The sequence below is a fragment of the Stigmatopora argus genome, chromosome 1 (assembly GCF_051989625.1).
Source record: "Stigmatopora argus isolate UIUO_Sarg chromosome 1, RoL_Sarg_1.0, whole genome shotgun sequence".
NCBI lineage: Eukaryota > Metazoa > Chordata > Actinopteri > Syngnathiformes > Syngnathidae > Stigmatopora > Stigmatopora argus.
Genome location: NC_135387.1, coordinates 23,252,611 through 23,271,883, shown reverse-complemented (window position 1 = coordinate 23,271,883; position 19,273 = coordinate 23,252,611). Strand labels below are relative to the sequence as shown.

Here is a 19,273-nt window from a genome sequence, read left to right as displayed (position 1 = left end):
GCTATCTATTCACTGGCTACCATTGACAGCGAGAGACGTCCAAATGATTCCTGCACTTCAATATCCACACCATGAGCTTCACATCAATCCACCAGCCACAAATTCATTGAACCACCTTCAGCCTCATTGTATCAGATTGGAAGCGATGAAAGGAATAACAGGAAATTCCATGTTCTCACGCAAATGAAGGAATACCGACATGTTGTTTACACATGCCAAATGTTGTGTTGTTGTTGTACATGAGCAAGGACAGGCCCGGTTGCTGTCTTCACCCCCCAAAAAATCTTTATTTCTCAAGAGCGCTGGGTTCAGAAGACTCATAAAGGACACATACATAAAATGAGAGATGAATCTGATGTGCAGGCCAGGCCAGGAAGAAGGACCGGCCGCCCCTCCCTTCCCCTTCTTTGCCACAAATGAAGTGAAAATGACTTTTGGTCTTTTTTTTGTCGGGGGAGATATTTTGCTAGCAAAAGAATGGGACTCGTGTAAAAACAAGGCAATATCTCGCATTGGTTCCTTTTCCCTTTTAAACCATCCAAAATGCGAGGTGACAAAAGAACACAACTTCCGCCCAAGGCATTTATCTCAGAAGCAAGACGCACACTGTTAAGTGCACAATTTGTTATTGGATTCCTAATAAAATACTTTTGTTTTGTTTTCAAAACCCATATACATGACATATATTCATTCATTGTTTCAAGGGTTATATGGATCTAAAAAGAAAAGTTGAAATCATCAAGAAGGGGAGGAAAATATGACGAGAAAAGGAACGTAGAAAAAGCTACAAATGTGCGTCCCCCGAGATCCAAGAGAGAGAAAGAGAGAGAGAGAGCTGGGGGATGAAGATAAAGAAAAGGAAGGAAGTGGTGATGCGAAGGGGGCGCTATTAATTGGCCAAGCTATACAGCGCAGTATGACACTTTAGCTCATTACACACGTACAGTCGTGATCAAGGCACAGGATCTTCTAAAAGTTCTTTTTTTCCTCAATAAAGTTGTACAAAATAATACATTTTACAGTCTGTACAAGAATAATAGTTCAGCAGTAAAGTAAAATAGACAGAGAGCGAGAGAGAAAATGACCGGGGAGGGAGGTTGTCCTGTTTGTTTTTGCTATTTTCTCACTTGAAATTTCAGATAGATTCTTTTTTTCCCCCTCTATAGTGCAGACCAAGTCAAAGGAGGAAAAATGGTGGTTAGGGGCAAGGAGAGGAAAAGTGAAAGGGGGGATGGGGAAAAAAAGAGCGCACATAGGGCACAATGGCACACGAGTCCACGCGGACCTCCGAAAGTAAGAAAAAAAAGACAAAAGACATTTCTCTCTTAGATACTGTATTGGATGCGTTTTGCCCTGTTTGCCAAGTCCCGCACAAGTCTTCAACTCAAACATATCGCAATCTCCGTGGTCGTCCCGCGTGTTAGTTTCAAGTTCCGGCAAGAGCTGGGAAGGGAACCCCCCACCCGTCCCATTTGCGGGTAGGATCGAAAAAACAAAACACCTCTTTTGCTTGTTCGACGTCTGTCCGATCTGTAACTGGGCTCCAATAAGTTTAATCTCAAAGCAAAAAAAATAATCAGTGGCTCTGAGACGAAGAGGCCACGTGGCGGAATAATTCTTGGATTTCTTTAGCAATCCAGTAAATTTAGATTTGATCCATCTGTGATTGTTGCGTGCGTGCATGTGCGTGTGCATGAACAAATGTCACTTTTGAGTATGGCAATTTGCATATGTGATAGGAAGGACTGAAGTGTGATTGTGTGTGTCGCCGTGCTCACTTGTGCCGTTTTGACTGAAATCCCGAGCACGGCGTTTGACGTGCTCCACCAAAATAGCTGCGCTCCAAATGTAATGCGAATTTCAGTCTGGATCGTGCGGGCCAAAGCGAGTCTGGCTTTTTCACGCTGGACTCCCTCAGAAACGTCCATCGGAATGGAGTTAGCAGCGAGGGCAAGTGGGCTTGGTGTACGGTGTCTGCGTCCAATAGTCTTTTTGGCATGTCTGTGGAAGAGTTCAAAGACTCCCAGTGTTCCCAATGTTTGTTCACTTTTGCCGTCCCATCACAAGAGCTCGTACTGCCGCAGGTGCATCCTCTGGATGATGTCTCGACAGTCGTTGAAGACGCGGCGGATGTTTTCCGTGTCCACGGCGCAGGTGAAGTGAGGGTAGCAGTAATGCCGTCCGTCTCCGCTCGCGGTGCTGATCCTCTGCGCAGAGTGAAATGGTCTCAAAGTTTATGATTCCAAGTTATACCCGTTCAACTCCACATATCATTCAGTTCACCAGTTCAATTAAATCCGAGAAAGATATGGGAACATAGGGCAAATTGTATGTGATTATCAACCTTATTAATGCGAATATAGTGGGAAAGAAAGCAATCATCTCCAAGCATTGTTATTTTAACTCGGACGCTTCTGCTTACTAGTAAAACTACGCCAACAGCGCCCTCTATTGGTTACGGCCAAGACCGATTGCTTCACCTTACTTGCGAAGAAAAGAAAATCAACAGCAAATTTCACTGAAACCGCCCTTAGACAATTTGCCGTTGTGAACCTGTTTTGTTTTTTATTTGAAATGAATAGTCAGGCCATTGATGAAACACTGGCTGACTAAAATATGAAAAGAATAAGACTCATTAGCACTTACCAGGAATTCATCTCGTATAAAGTACTTTGCCCTTGTGACACGAGGATCTTCTGCAGGCTCCGGGGTCGCTGCAAGAATAGAAAAGACCTCAGAAGTGGATCAGAAAAGCACCGAAATATCGGGAAAAACAGACAGACTTTCTTTCTCTCACACCAATGTCCATTTTTTTTTAAAGAGAAGCTCTGAACAAGGGCTGCCACGGCTTACCGTCGTCAGGTGTAGTGTAGCGAGCAAATTCTGGAAAGTATTCCTCAATTTTGGACTTCCCGGCCAGCACTTTCTCTGCCAGGAGGTCCTGTTTATTTAAGAACAAGATAACAGAAATGGTCCGCAGCCACCTGAAGAGAACACAACACTTTGGGTTACACAACGAGGCAACAAAGCTCAAGAATTTGAGTTTGATTCGTCACCTGTTGTTCCAGATGTTCTTGAAGAGGTTGAGAGCCTCCTGTAAACGGTTTGTGTGATTGTCCTCTCTGATCACCATGTTGTAACTGCTACTCGCCACCACGAAAATGATAGCCGTCACGTCTGCCGAGAGAGACAAAGTCGCAAAATATGGCTAAGTAACAGACACTTAAAGCTTAAAGCAGGGGTAGGGAACCTGTGGCTCTTTTGATAGGTGCATATGGCTCTCTGCTAAACTGTGAGGTCAAATATGGGAACCGCTGTTGAGAGAGCTCAGTCCTGAATGCATCAATAGGAGCGTTACGTGAGCATTGTGGCATCGACACTACCTCTAGTGCAGCTTGAATTTTTTTTTTTTCCATTAGATTCTTCTGCATGCATACTCCCATTGATTATCATTGATTAGCAACAGCGCGACAATGTTGTCAAAAGATCCCACTGAACTTTGTACTTTAAAAGTGGTGACATTACTACAAATAGCGCATCTTTTCGTGTATTTTTACTTTTAAATTTGGAGAATGGCTCTCAAGGGATAACATTTGAAAATATGTATTGTTTACGGCTCTCTCCGTCAAAAAGGTTCCCGAGCCCTGGCTTAAAGCATTGTTTCCCAACCACTGTGTCGAGAGCGATGGTCAGGATTCATAAAATGTAATATTCCGAGAGAAAAATCTTAATTTTACCTGATTAAAAATACAACTACTATGAGATTCAAATTGAAATGGTACGAACATGACACTACTACAAGATTCAAATTGTAAAATGCTGAAATTTATGTGTATTTTGTTGCTTATTTTTATGTAACGTGAAATGCAAGTTGTTTCGCGGGCTTCAACTTTTGTTGACGTTAAGATTGTGACCGCAAAACTTCTCTTTGCATAATGTGAGGAGATTGAAGCAATATTGGGAGTAAAAAAAGTCGTAATGTTACGAGATTGAAGTTGTTCTCTTGTTTTTACATTACGTGAAACGGAAGTTGTTCGTTTCAAGGGCATCAACTTTTGGCCAAGTGAAGTCTGTGTGAGCACAACATTGCTTTTCACGCCATATTAGGAGATTTAAGAAATATTGGGAGTAAAAGTCATTCAATGATGAGATTAAAAACGTGACATTACTTATTTGTACATGGCATCAACCGGAAATTGTTCGGGGTCTGTAGACATCAACTTTTGGTGACATTAGGTCGGTGTAAAAAATGTTTTTAGATTTTGGAATGGTTTTTGGTTTATATGGTCCTTGTTGATAAAACTTTGATGAGAACGACTTTATTTTGTTAAAATAGGCAATATAGTTTAAAATTAGAAAATTTTCAGCGGGTGGGGTGCCTTGACATTTTTTTTCGATGCAAAAAGTGTACCGCAGCCCAAAAATATTGGGAAACACTGGCTTAAAGTAATATAGCGGCGACACGTTACCGTTAAAGCACTGGATCCATTTTCGTCGTTCATCCCGCTGACCGCCGACGTCAAACATGCTGTCAATCAAAAAAGGAAACATGAGGGCTTTTGGGGAATTTCCAGGAAAATGTGGATGCTATTTTTTGATTGAGCTCATTTCACAGGTGACAAATGTTAAAGCATTGGTGGATTTATGCTTTTGACTTACTGGAAATTAACTTTATCCACTTGAAATCTTGTTTCAAAGATGCCTGAAGTCAGCACTCTGCACCGTAATAAATCCTGTAAAACGATTTCAAATAAACCACATTCAAAACCCAATCAAATAGGTCAGAGAAAATTGAACATTTGCACAAAGCAACTTTTCCAACAAGTGTTGAATGTAAACCCACCTGATCTGTTGGGGTGTAGTCGTTCTGCTTCACAATGTCAATCTTGTCGAGGAAGCTGAACGGAGAGACAAAAAAAAAGGCCAAACATCAGAGTTGTAATTACCGCCATCTCTCTCCTATAATAATTCACTAAAAAGGAGGTTTATTTCTTTCCTTTTATTCTGTCGAGTTTTCCCCTAGCCCGGTTGTTGAAAGAAGAGCAACAGAAAAAAAAATGTAATCTATAAATCTTGACTAAAGCCCTTCGGTCCAGTTGCGGCTGTTGTGAAAGTGCTAAGTAAGTCAATAAAAGTGACTTTTTTTAACATGTATGTTTTGAAAGGCTTTTTCCCCCCACGTGAAAAGTCAAAGTCTAAATAAACAATAGTTTTAGGCTTTAGGAGGAAAAACAACCTTTGGTTGATAGCGAACCGATCCGCGCTGTTTAATATAGTAACCAAGATGGACTTATTTATGGAAGCTATGGCGGTGGGAAAAGTTGTTAAGAGGAAATGCGGAGCAATGACATGCTGCGAGTGATAGAGTGACAGAAGCATGGCGGCATTTGTCTGACATTACTGAGCACATTTCAAAAATAGCTTCCCTGTGCCGCAGCCTCCGGCACAGTTACCATAGAGACCAGAGCACAAGTGCTATTAATAGTCTATCAGCTCCCAATCTGGTGAGACTGGAGCGACTCCAGGAAAGAGAGACGGACAGACAAGTGAGGAAGAGGAGAGTAAACGCTGGCTTTTGTTCTGGACCTCACAGCAAAGAGGGAGGGAGAGATCAAGACTCTGGACTGCACCATCCCCACGACCACGGGGGAGGGAGGGATCTCCATGCCATCTACTTATTGATCATTAACAGGCAAAACCAAGAAGAAGAAGCAGCGCTAATTCAGATGCATATTTTTAACAAGGCTCACTGAAAAGCATTGACACCTTCAAAGGGTCAAATCTTCAAATATCAGCTTTCTCTCTTTCTCCTCCTCTCTTCAGCATCCTCTAGCCCACAGATGACTCAGCCTCGGCCATGTTTGCTTCCGTACGGTGCAGTTACATAAAGCAAGGTTGCACTATGATATTGCGATGGTTGAACAATGGTAAAAATCTCAAGCTCAAGCTTCCCCATCGTCACAAAGACAAATGAGACCAAGACGACATGATGGTGGTGTATAGAAAGAGAACACGAGCAGGAAAAATCCAAGCGTTGAACAGTCAGAAATCAATCGTTTTTCACTTCCAGCTGCTGAATTCTGGGGACTGTAAGGGTAAAATGCAACAGGTGTTTTATAGGTAAACATGCTGATTCATAACGCCTACTACCATCGAGAAAGCACCAATCTTCATTTTGTCAGTAGGTGTCAGCAAAGAGTCAAATCCTGCAAGAGCCTGACATGTCACCTGACACAATGATCTTGTCGTTTGGTAGCATCATCTTTTATGCAACCGCTGACAGCAAAAACACATGCAATTAATAATATATGTGATTTACAATCTAGGTAAACCATCCAACAAAGACTGTACCTTCCCAAAGAAACCCGTGTTAAACTCTTCCTTGACACAAAGATCGTTGAACAGTTAAGGTGCATTACTAAAACATGCCGTATGCCTTTAATATGAATGACTACTTTTCCCATTAGCCAAGCTCTACTTTGGCTATCGTGTTGGCCAGGGGTGTCAGACTCGGGTTGGTTCGTGGGCCGCGTTAACGTCAACTCGATTTCATGTGGGCCGGACCATTTTAGATATAATATTTAGATTTATTTTTTTAATAAATGGATTAAAAGAACTGGATTAAAAACCCTGAATATTCAGTTTTTATAGATCTAAAACAATGTTTATTTTAGCTTTTTTTAAATATATTTTTAGATTTTACAAAATGATTTTTGAACTAAAAACACAGAAAAAAATGATTAAAAAATTACAATTATTGATTTAAAAGGGGTGAAATCAGGAAATTTAATATACATCTATACTCTTTATTTTATCTTAATCCTAAAACAGAAAGTTGGCACTCATGATTTACTTTGCCGGGCCACACAAAATGATGCGGCGGGCCAGATTTGGCCCCCGGGCCGCCACTTTGACAAATGTGGTGCAGGCTAAAAGAATTATGGGACCAGCATAAAAACTACAAAAAGGTGAATTTGCAAACCAGAAAAGGCACGGAAGCGAGATAATTACACCTTAATGCCTTGAAGATGAAGATATGGCACTGAAGCATACACTGGTAAGCTGAATAATTTGACTTTTCAGTATCATTTGAAAATGCCATTGACTTATATTGCCATAATAATCAAACAATATTCCCTAAAAGTGTGATGATAGTAAGTGGGAGTCCATTGGCATATAAACATGTGGCTACTTACTATTGTGCACAGTCGATGAGTTGGTACTCGTTGGATCTCTCAAAGCACACCTTGACGCCCTCATCTTGCCACAGTGTTTTTGCATGGTCATAAAACTCCTGTGGAGGGAGAGCAAATCAAGACAAATATTAAAAAGCGACAGAATAGGGACAGACAAGACATTGTAGACCTAAGTAAAAATAACATATATATAAGCAAATACGCTGTATATCTGGCCATTTTTATACTATATTATACTATAGACAAGACATTGGAGTTATAAAACAATCACATCCCGAGGAAATCTTGAAATAACAAAAACATTAAATAACATAATTGTACTGTCCTTTGGAGTTGAAACAATTGGCCAACTAGCCATTCAAAGTCTAAGGAATCTACTATCCACTGTCAAACAAGCTCACTCAAATCAAAGAGAAAGGAAAAGTGGCCAGGATCGAGAAGTTAATATTGACACCACCACCGTGTACGTTGTGCCTGGGTGACCCCTGTGTACACGTCTACCACATGTAAATAGAGGCAGTGGGATTACTCAAAGAAAAATCAAACAAGGACAACGCTACGTATATACTGAATCCGTGACTCTTTGCTGACTTCCTACTTGGCTTTATACATTGTATAAATTAGATGATTAACATCTGTCGAACACTTTTTGCGAACGCAAAGAAAATTATTTTACAGCAACACCACCCCATAAAAATGTGTATAGAATTGTGCATATTTTGTCTCCCATGTGCAACATTTAGAAATATGGTTCAAAAAGCTAAAAGTTACACTTGACTGATTACAGAAGATCACTTCCTGGTTCATAACTAGATTTTTAAAACCAGTGCAATCCACGACAAGAGCTGAATGGAACATTCACTGTGTAAACGCCGTCTTGTGCCCTGTAATATCTTTTACATTTTGGGATTTAGTTATTTTTTTCCTCTAAATAAAAATTAAAAGATTACCAAACGCATGGGCCCTTCTTTTTTTTTTAGACCACAATGTCATAACGGCAGACTGATCATGTGTTTTACAACACAGAATTCTTTTATAATCCTATCATGTGTTATTAGCAAGAACACAAAATGCTCATGGCTGACTACGCATTTAAATGCTAAAATGCTCATGGCTAACTAAGCATCGACACCTTCAAAAGGGTCAAATCTTCAAATATCCGCTTTCTTTCTCGCTTTCTCCTCCTCTCTTCAGCATCCTCTGTCTAACCCACAGATGGCTCAGCCTATGTATTTCTCCCAAATACCTAATAACTACTGCATCAAACAATACTATCTTAATTGAAATTGTCATTGCACGGACTTGACAGCAACAATATGAAAGACAAGGTTTTAGAATTCAATCACATACTTTGTTAAATGGCAAGCATGAGATATTGGAATTAATGTGTGGTCTGTTCCTGGAATTTAATCATTCTTGAAGTCCCATCAGATTAGAAGCTGTAAACTATAGAACGCTGAGAAATATTTTAACAGCTCATTTGTGCAATTGGATTGAAAGGCGGACCAAAAATATTAGAGAAGACGTGATTTTTGTTTAAAAAGTTGGAAAATCTGGGGGTGCAAAATTTCCCCATTTAAGGGCAGTCTGAAGGCCTGCACCACAGAGGTTTTGTCATTGTTTTTAGATGTCACAATCAAACAGAACAAGCTCTGACTTGATGGAATGACTTTAAAGGAAGCAACATAAACTCTGTTGGGTCATTTTTTTCCTTAAATCTTAACTTAGATTAGAACTTTATTTCATCCCGGATTTGGGAAATTTCTTAGTTGCAGTAGCAAGACACACAAGACATTGTAGACCTAGGTAAAAAAAAACTGGAGCCACACACAGGAAGTCCGCAAGGTGAGAACCTTCTGCAGACTGAGACTGAGGTTACCGCACAGTCCCTCAGTAGTCTGGAGGTTTTTAAAGATCATCTTCCTTGCCTAGATCCTCCTAAGATGTCCTATCACCTAATCAGCAGCAGGGGAGAGGCCGGTGGGGGGCTTCAAAGCACACAAGCAGCCCATCAAGCACCGGCACCTCCTCCATTAACTTGCACACAAAAGGCACTGGCCAGAAAGTACCAGCCCGGCGTAAACAGAGAGTTTGCTCACCAGCCAACGTGTGGCAAAAGCTTGGCGAATATTTAAATTTAAAGAATAAAATACTTGGTGGCCTGACAGTATTTGCTTTTTTCTTACTTTATCATTACGTTCTGTTTCAGCCCTGTAATTGCATAAAAAATGGTTTCAGATCGAAAACAAATATACTAGGATACAACATTAATCACCTTTCCATTTAAAAATGTTCAACTAAAAGTTTTCGGTGCATCCCTGAGAACAATATAATTTTTGTTGTGATTATGAGTGCAATGTGACACGATACCCACCGCTGGAAATTCAAAATCCTTCTGATTGACAAGGTTGAGGATGTATTCAATGCGGCATTGGTTGCCCGAACAGGCCAACTGCACCGGTGGCGTCAGAGTGCTCATTGCCGTCACTATGGTCTATCATAACAAACACACAGGAAACCAAAGCAAAGTTACAGTGGAATAGAAGAATAAACATAATACAAATAGTAGTCCAATGTGTAAGAGAAGCACAATTCGTCCCAGTTGAATGAGTACAGTGTTTGCGTAATACTTTCAGTCGCTGCTGACTACTTACCTCAATGGCTTCTTTGATATTATTCTTTATGTCCTGAATTTTTTGTTTTTTCTCTCTGAAACAGACACAAATGTTAAAGTTAGTAGAGTGGTACCTCGACGTACGAGCACCCCTACATATGAGCATTTAGAGATAAGAGTAAAATTTCGACCAAATAATTATCTCTAGATACGAGAAAAAATTCGAGATGCGAGAAAGCCAGGTGGCCAAGACATGAGAGGCGTTTTATCATTGTAGCGCACTGTCTTTTTTGCCGCATCTCTTTCGTGTATTACAGATATCTACAAACACTGGGCGGAGCGTTGCATTTTTTTCTGTGTTTTTTTCCGTCAAACAGCACGAATGCCGGAGCGATCGCTAATACGAGGTATATATTACTTCTCGTTGGCTGCTCATAAAAACATCAGGGGCACTGGCTCCGCAACTCCTCGTGTAATATTTCTGGTCGCAACTCCCTCTTTGTAATGTCTCTGCGAGCACTGGGCGGAGCGTTGCATTTTTTTGTGTTTTTTTCCCCCTTAGCCTGTTAGCCCCTGCTGGCAGAGCGATCGCTAATTCAAGTCTACTTCTTGTTGGCAAGTGGTCATGCGTTATCCTATTGTGAGGAAATTTGTGTGCATCATTTTCGGAATATTTTTAAGGGAATACAACAGCAAACAGCCCATCGATACTAAAAGTCAGGTTGGAGGCGGGGCAAACAGAGCCAACCCGGCCGGAAGAATGGTATAATAATGTAAAACAAAATTAGAATAGAGTTTAGTGTAAGGTTAGATTAAATTTATTTTTGAGTGTGTCTGCATCGTAATCCAAGTTCATTTAAATTTGTTTATGTTATATTACGATTCACTTTTTAGACTGCCTACAGGGAGGAATCAAAGTCGTCCACTTTGTTCTTTTAAGTGAAGACACTAAATAAAATGACTAGCCCTCCATAAGACTGAATAGAAATTAGATTTGGTAGGTATATTGAAGGGATATACAGAATAGGTCTCAATCCTCAGAGCCTGGTTCTTATGTTTTTGACTTGGTAACACAACTTCATTCTCAGTCAAAGTTTTTTCCTCTCCTGGTGGTCATACTGTACAGAAAATAGCTTCTTTATCTTAAAATGTTAATAATCCTAGCAACTGGCATCGAGCGGAGGAGTAAAACATGTATTGTAGACCAACCGGTTATGTTACCAAGTGTGCCATCTACTAGTTTTGAAATCATTGTTTTATTTTGTGGACAACTTACACATGACTGGTGTCCCAAAGTCAAAGACAAATGTAGACATTTTGGGGAGAAATATGTATATTGCAGAAAAAATGTTGCTCACCAAAAACATAGTGGTGGTAATAAAACAAGTCGAGCTAAACGTTACCATGACATGTACTCAACTGAGTTTGTCTTTCACAAGGGAAGGTTAAACAGCTCGTCACTGGCCAAAGAGCCAGAGGACTTTTGTGCGCATGTTTTGAAGGATAGCGCTCTGGTATAAGACATTTGTACCCTCTCTCAAAGAAAAATATTTCCAATAAAGACAACTGGAGAGATTCAGCCTTTAAATTTCAACTTGTGTCTCTTAGGACAAAACATTACTGCGTTTATTTTGTCAACGTATGCTTGTGACAGATATCAAAAGGTGTCCAAATCCCATAGCAAAGACATTTGTTGAAACAATGTCAATTTTGCAACATCAATGACATCATTTGCTGAAGTATAATTGAATGCCATCTGTCGGAAGAAGACAATTATTTTCTACACATGCCAAATATTAGGCCGATATTAATTGACGAGGCATTCACAAGTAAATTACTTCCTTTGTGACTCCAACTTACTACTTTTAGAGCATATTTCCATCCAGTGACCCATATTCCCGGGCTAATAAAATCTTTCTCCGATAGCCGTGAGCAGCACGGTGGACAGCCAATCCGCGAGGAGTAGGCGGGACAATCTAAGATGCTTGCATTCAATTGGCTAAAATAGACTGGTAATTGAAAATGTCTGACCGTGGCTATTTCACCTACTTAAATAGTGGCTTTCGTATAAGTTTTTCTTGGCTGTTAAAATGGGAAAACTGAAATCACCTTTTCTTTCACTTTAAAAAAAGATTCCTTATCATTTAAATCCACATAATCAAGGATATTAGCGATTGCTTTAAGGTACATTCCCTACGTCGTAGCGATTCTCCATGTGCGTCATTAGCGCCGCGTGTAACACGCAGATTCGCATGGTACCCGACATTACATTTGCATTCAGGCTATGCATTATAATACCGTTGCTGATATTAGCGGTATATTTTGCTGGAGAGAAGAATTTTCAAATATTGCAGGAGTTGCACTGTATTAAAATGATGATATCAGACATTATTGGAAATGTCACCGCAATGCTGCAGACGAGCACACATTGTTGCGCCTCTGAACAACAATTTCAAAGTGTGAGTTGTACAACAGCGTTGACTTTGACGTCAAATGAGTGTTTGAGGATTAAAAAAAAGAGGAAAAATGTACACGCATGCATGTATGCCCCATTAACCATATACAGTGGTACCTCGTCATAAGACCGTTCGTCATACGGAATGCTCGTCTTACGGGGGAAATTTCGATCGAATAATTCGCCCGTGATGCGGTCAAAGTTTCGTGATGCGACCAAGCCAGGTTGCCATGGCATTTTTTTTGGCATATCTTTCGTGTATAACAATATTTACGAGCACCGGATGAGCTATTCAGACCAGGAAACGCACAACGCGCATGCGCGGTGAAAAGAGGGCTTTCTGGGTAATGAAGTATACTCGTGCGCACAACGCCGACAGGCAATGGCATTAGGCGCCGTTCGAGGGGATGCGAACACAGATGCTACAAGCTAAAAGGAGCCGCTAGCCAGCGGCCCGAAGCTCCCATGCGAATCCAACAAAACCACCCAGAGCTGCCACCCAGGAACGTGGCGCCCAACGTTTTTCATCCAGCCGGAGATATTCGCACTGCCCCACACCTCCGGCTACCCCCTGGATGAACTAATCCGCGTTCCAGTGACAGCTCTAGCGCTGCTGAGGGTAATCCTCAAGCGCCTGAGGTGGCCCAACAACAACAACAACATGAGCAGCGGCGCGATCGCTGATAAAAGACTGCTGCTCGTCGTGCGTTATTCGATTGTGAGGACATTTGTGTGCATCATTTTCGGAATATTTTGAAGGGAATAGTACGACAGCAAACAGCCCATCGATAGCGAACGTGAGGGTGGAGTGTTTGTTCCGTTTACGAGTGCGTTTTGTGGAAGAAAAAAAACGAAGCCCCCCGCCCCTTTTGTGCCCCTCTCCCCTCGGCGAAATCTGCCCAATTTTAGTTAGATTAAACACTTTATTTCTATTAAACCACTCGTTATTTATTACTTTGTCAATATATGGCGAATTATAAGAAATAAAACTTTTTTTTCAATCCAATATCCTGTTTCTGGTGTTTTTTTCAGAGAGTTGGAACGAATTAATTTGTTTCCCATTCATTTCAATGGGAAACTTTACCTCGAGTTACGAGTAACTTGTCATACGAGCTCAGTCACGGAACGGATTAAGCTCGTATCTCGAGGTACCACTGTATATATATATATATATATATATATCAAGAATCAGCCGTGGGAACCATGAAACCAAGAAATCGAGCAGCTAATCAAAGGAACATCACGTATACTATGATGGTCTTTCTTGCATTTGTGTGTTTGGTTAATTAAGAGTCACACAGGCTCATGCAGTTATCCTCACACACAGCCTACAGTGTTGTGCTACAGTCATGTGCTGGGTCATACGCTTTTTCAAGCCTCAGGTGCACATTTTCATCTACAATCTTCCAAAAGATGCCTTTGTTAAACTTTTTTTGTACTTATTACTCAAAGCTATTTTTTAAAAAAGTGAGTAAAGTCAGTGCAAATTATTCAGCCATAATTTAACAACATGGGCATGTAGTGGTACACTACATCACCAGTTCCAGCATAATGCTGGTAGATAGAATGACTACAGTGAAGCATAAAAGAGGCCTGTGAACCACATGAGCATGAACTTTGTGACACTGAAAATATCATAATGACCACCCAAACAATTTTGACTTTATTGATGTTCTAGAATGAAGTGTTGTACCAGTCATGTGAATTGAGAGAAAAAAGACTAAATAAACTTGAACATTTGCACATGCAGTTCCATAAAATCTTAAATTTACCTAGAGTGCAAAACCATCTTTTTAAATATGACCATCTACACGATTTTAAACTGTTATCACTAATGCGTGCAAACGTATTACACATAGTGATGCTGTAACCTTGTGCCACTATCGTTATGATTTTTGTCAAAGATCACAATTTCAGCACATAAAAGCAGGAAGCCTATCAACAACACACAAACCATTTTGGAATCTTAGTAAATCGGGTCCTTTGTGAGCGGACTTTCTAAGAAAAACAAGTGATGCTAAGATGGGCCACTGTGCCCCCTTTGGTCTCCATCATCTTGGGGCAACATGTGACGCCTCGTTCTTCTAAGAAACATGTTCAACTGAATAGGTGCTGTTATTCTATTATTAGGTAATAATGTCAACCTGCTGAGGCCCAACAGAAATGAGATCTTAGGTGTGGAATTATAAAAAAAGGGTGAGAGAATGACGCCAAGCATGATTCAAGGTCAGGCAGTGGGACGCAAAGGATGCAAACCCCCCGTCTGCTCCTGTAAACGTACGTACTAAGTACAGATATTCTACTCACTCTGCATTGAAGCCGTTGACGTGGAGGATCCTCATCTGTTTCACAATTGTGCTCTTTCCTGACTCACCAGCCCCTAAAAGACAGAATCAAAGATGGAAGGTATAACTTGACATGATGACATCAAAACCAACAAACGCCAAACAAATTATTTGACCGTGGTGCAATTGCGACGAGAAAAAAAAAAGACATTTGTATGCTGGGACAACTACAGGCTGCAAGGCCACAAACGAGATAAACAGGATTCTTCTGATGGATGCGGTGATTAGAAAGATTAGGTTCTTTGATTTGATATTTTTCTTTCAATTTGATTACATTTTAAAATGTTGGATTTTGCCAGTCTTTAGTGTGGCAACAGCAAATACGCAATGTGCCCTCTCCATTCATGAAAAAAAAATGGTGGTTGCCAAGCACATGATGAGACCATGACAGCGTTTGTCACACGGGTATTTTAGTGGCTCATCTGGTTGCTGCAAATTGTGACTCTACTCATAACATCATGCTCTGAAATATGACTGATGACCTCATGTCACAATGTCAACCCTGCTATGTCTCTCCCATCTTCCTGTTCGCTCCAGCGCTGCACAAATAAAGAAATATCTCCAGGAAGACCTTTGTCTACATTGCTATGTCCAACAGGAAATATGTCTGCAGTGCATCGGTCTACAACTGAAGCTTGACAAATACTCTCATAGCATCTAAATAAAACCATAAGATGTAAAAACATGCAAAAACCCCTGCACTGTGGGTCGCAACCATTTGAAGCTAACTGTGAATTGAGCAAAGATTGGCTAAATCAACCAATGTTATGAATTACACATTGCAGGATTTTGTAATAGTTGAATGTAGTACAAACAGCAACTAGTGACTGATATTTGATTTAATTTACGGTGAATCGATCGTTGGTTTAAAATCTTTAGCGGTTATGAACTCACCCGTGTCCCAGGCCCATTGCTTGGAATTGCTAGTATTTAACTTTCAATCAAGTTATTACCATCGCTCATTTAAATGAGCTAACGCATCAGTCCAGGAAACCGTCATGACGAGGCGTAATTTAAAAAAAATGTCCAGGGTAACCACTTTGCAAGAACATGCATGCTAACGATAAACTCTGATATCAAGTAGGGGGCCGCAATGCCTTTCACCAAATGCCCCAATTTGCCTGTGAGCTAAAGGTATGAAACCTAATAGAATCTCAAATAACAAATCTGTATGTACATCATGTAAGTACATAAACATAAAGAGACCTATTGTAAGGCTGAACGAACATGTGTAAAACCATACAACACAATTCTCATTCAAAAGTTATTTTAGTTTCCTGAAAATAACTATTCCATGTCATTGTACAGAACGCATGTGGGGGATACAAAAAAAAATTGGGGGGTCCCAATCACATATTTTTTGCATGTGACTATGAGTCCACGTCACCAGATTTTGAGAATCTGCCAATATCGAGTCCTGATCTGATACCCAAGAAATGTATTAAGTAGGGGGGGAAAGTAATAAATACAAATATCTTTTTTCCAACCAATTTGAATTGAACAGTCGCAAAATTATAACCATATAAAAAGGGTGATTTCAACAAAGCACTTGTGCAGCAACAAAACAAGATTGCAAACAAATTTTAGTACATAGGTGACCTTAACTCATTACGACTATGCTAGAGTGAAAACAAAACCAAATCAGTCAGCTAGCCTTTACGTTTCAAGACGGTTCGCCCTGCCAATGTGAGGATAAGATCCTGCAAAATTCCCGTATCGCGCACCTTTAGGTGACATCATTCGGTGCATTCCGATTATCTGTTGGTCCTGAAAAGACCAAAGAATTCTGAACATCAACTTCTGAAATTAAATTAAGTGTGGGTCAGGATATCAATTCCACTCATTGCGTTTTGATTTCATAGTCACTAACGACAGGTGCGATTAAAAACTACGGCAGAAGAAATTTCAGCTATGTCAGATATTTGTTTTCACGTGGATCCTGTCCTTCTGCTTTGTAGACTCGCCACAACTTTCTCCGCACCATCAAAATGGGCGTGTCTGTCAAATTGTCGGCACCCTCCGTGGAAATCCCTGTCATTTCAAAAGTGACTATTCGCAAAACTAGACCAAAAACTGAGATTCGACGATGAGTTAACTCATTCACTGCCAGCCCAGAATGCATCTGGCCAGGTATTAAAAGAAAACCTGAAATTAACGTATGGCCGTGAACAATCGCCTTCAGCCCTCCCAAGCAAAACGGATGGGGTGTCAATCGCCGCAAATGGCGGCCCAAGAGTTAATGGAGGGGAGGCGGTCAAGAAACTGCCTCTTATGTAACGTGGAGACCAAGCCCACCTTGCAACACACACGACCACATGTTGAATTGGTTCGTGCCAATGCCCCTGTTGATAACAGGTAAATGACACAAGAAATGGGTAACTGCACAATAGTAGACAGTACGTACAGTGTATCTTGTGTATTAAAGGCACTCCAATTGATTTCATTTGGAACATAATGTGAATTGAAATCCAGAGTCGCCAATCAAGCTTGGGATAAATATTTTTTTAGCAATGCCACCGTCTCTGAAAGGAAACCACTTACCTAAAAGCAATAGTCTGTGTGTTGCTCTGTAGATCTGTTTGTCCTTTTGGAGCTGCTTCTCTATCTTTTTGTTTGCTTCTCTCTGGGCCTTTTCCTCATTTCTCTGGTCTTCAGTCTTACTGTTGCTCAAACAACCCATTTTCCCACAGGGAAAAGCCAAAAAAGGGGGAGTCCAAGACGAGGCAGAATTGGGAAATGTGCTACAAGTAGACACGAGTGTGGGGAAATAGAGGAAATGTCTATTACGTGGATGAGTGGAGCCAACGTTTGACCCGAGGGTTAGGGACAGCCACAAACATGGAGAAAGGTCCTCAGGCGGTTCCCGCCCTTGTCCGAGCAGAATATTTGTATTTTCTGTCCAAGAAGGGAGTTTTGCTGTCCTAAAATTTGGAACTGCAACTGCTCTAGCTAACGTCGCCGACTGGGCCAGATCGCGTTAGCTTTTTCCTCCCTGCAAACGAACCTTGCGTCAGTCTCAAAAACGACTTAAAACCAAAAACATTAAAAAAACAGCAACGACTGTGAATGTACCACTGGATCACGGGAAAAAAACCAAGGAGAATAGGACGAAAAGGAGCCCAGACGCGAGTGAGCCAAATCCCGGGTCTTGCGTCTCACTGCTGCCGGCGATAGGGAGCCCAAATCGGCGAGAGTGTGGCGCTCACCCGCATGGTGGCGCGGCTTGGTCCCAAGCCTCTTTTCAAAACAAGCATTTTTACAGGTCCAACTGGTTCTGTTCGGCGGTGTTCTCGTTGCGAGAGGCCAACTAGCAGGAAATAAACAAAGACGGCCCAAAATACAGCTACATGAGTGATATTTTCATTTCTTCCGGACCACACGTCTCTGCAACTAGCTGCGGCAGACAGCTACAGCTTTCTGGGTCGGTTCCGAAAACACACCGCTGATTTCTCCTCCTTTTTTCGGGTTGCTGTGTTTTCTTCAAAAGGAAGGTGGACTCCTTCGGGGGTCTTGATCTTGCGCGTGTCCCTGACTTGTGTTATCAGCGCCTCATATCACGAACGAGCCCGCACCCAGGCGCTTTTCTTCTGGCCGGTTCGGATCCGAATCCAGCACGTGTTTAATCCCGACGAATCACAATTAAAGCAGAGAATGAAGGCGTGGAGTGTGTGTGTGGACATATGTGCGCCTGAACGTGGAAGCGGGGCAGCCTTAAAATGTCCCCAGGTTTGTTGTTAGGGTGAAAAGCAGCTGGCTGTCAAACCGGGCTTTAGGGGAGCCTACATGAGGCCTGTACGCGCACGCACGCACACGCACGCTCGTACACTAACATGAATTTATATTCCTCGTCCAAGGTTCCGGTTATAGGTGGGAATCAGCGACAGGTTACCCCACGGCGTGCGCATTTACATTCACCCAGAGAGGGAGGAAAAAATAGCACACAAGCTAGCTTAGTCGTAGCGGTACATTCGCGCCGCCTAGGCCGCCTTCCTCCTCCTCCACCGCCGCCGTCCCTCCGCTGCCAGGCCGAGGCTTGAGGAAGTCGAAGCGCAGGGGAAGAAATGTGTCTTCTTGGGGCGTATTGTTATTCTATTTTTAATTTGACCACCCCCTCTTCTCTCGCTGTCTTTTTGACGAGAACAGGAGCCTACATTAAAGTAGGGCTAGGCAAGAGTCTTGGGAGAGACGGGGTGGGGCCAGGCCGCGCTCATTGAACCCTGATGAGGGGATCACGTGACCAGGCGTCACCGTAGCGCCGTGACGTCACGCGCACTTCCGGGTGTGTGTTTTTTAGCGAAGAAAAAAAAACATAATTGCCAGTGTTTATTAACTCAAGATCGGCAATTATGCGCTGGCAATCTCTTTCAAACTGAATTGGACGTCTACCAACGTCAATGGCAGCTAAGAAGTAGAAGATGAAACATTTTTTTGAGTCTAAAATCTTCAAGAATAATCAACAGGATTACAATTATTATAACATTTATTAGTGACACGCTAGTTACACCATCGCTAACCGATGGTGTTGTTTATTTAATACAATTATTTATATTTTATACAGAGCGTTGGTTTCTTTGAATTTTATCGGTAATTTTCTGTGGATTCTAATTTATCAGTTGAACCAACATGCTAAGGACAGGGCACATGTACTCAAAGCATTTGAGTT

The 19,273-nt window shown here is 41.4% G+C and overlaps 1 protein-coding gene across 1 annotated transcript; it reads right to left on the bottom strand.

The window, feature by feature from the left end:
• Nucleotides 1–263: 263 nt before the first annotated feature.
• On the bottom strand, nucleotides 264–17,582 carry gnas (GNAS complex locus). Its single transcript, XM_077609685.1, has 12 exons — nucleotides 17,152–17,582; nucleotides 14,573–14,645; nucleotides 9,851–9,905; nucleotides 9,571–9,690; nucleotides 7,197–7,294; nucleotides 4,844–4,898; nucleotides 4,660–4,733; nucleotides 4,470–4,528; nucleotides 3,057–3,177; nucleotides 2,854–2,984; nucleotides 2,647–2,714; nucleotides 264–2,207 (listed from the first exon to the last, which is right to left on the bottom strand). The coding sequence occupies exons 1-12, from the start codon at nucleotides 17,288–17,290 to the stop codon at nucleotides 2,061–2,063; spliced, it is 1,140 nt and encodes a 379-aa protein (XP_077465811.1). The 5' UTR covers nucleotides 17,291–17,582; the 3' UTR covers nucleotides 264–2,060.
• Between the last annotated feature and the right edge of the window lie 1,691 nt (nucleotides 17,583–19,273).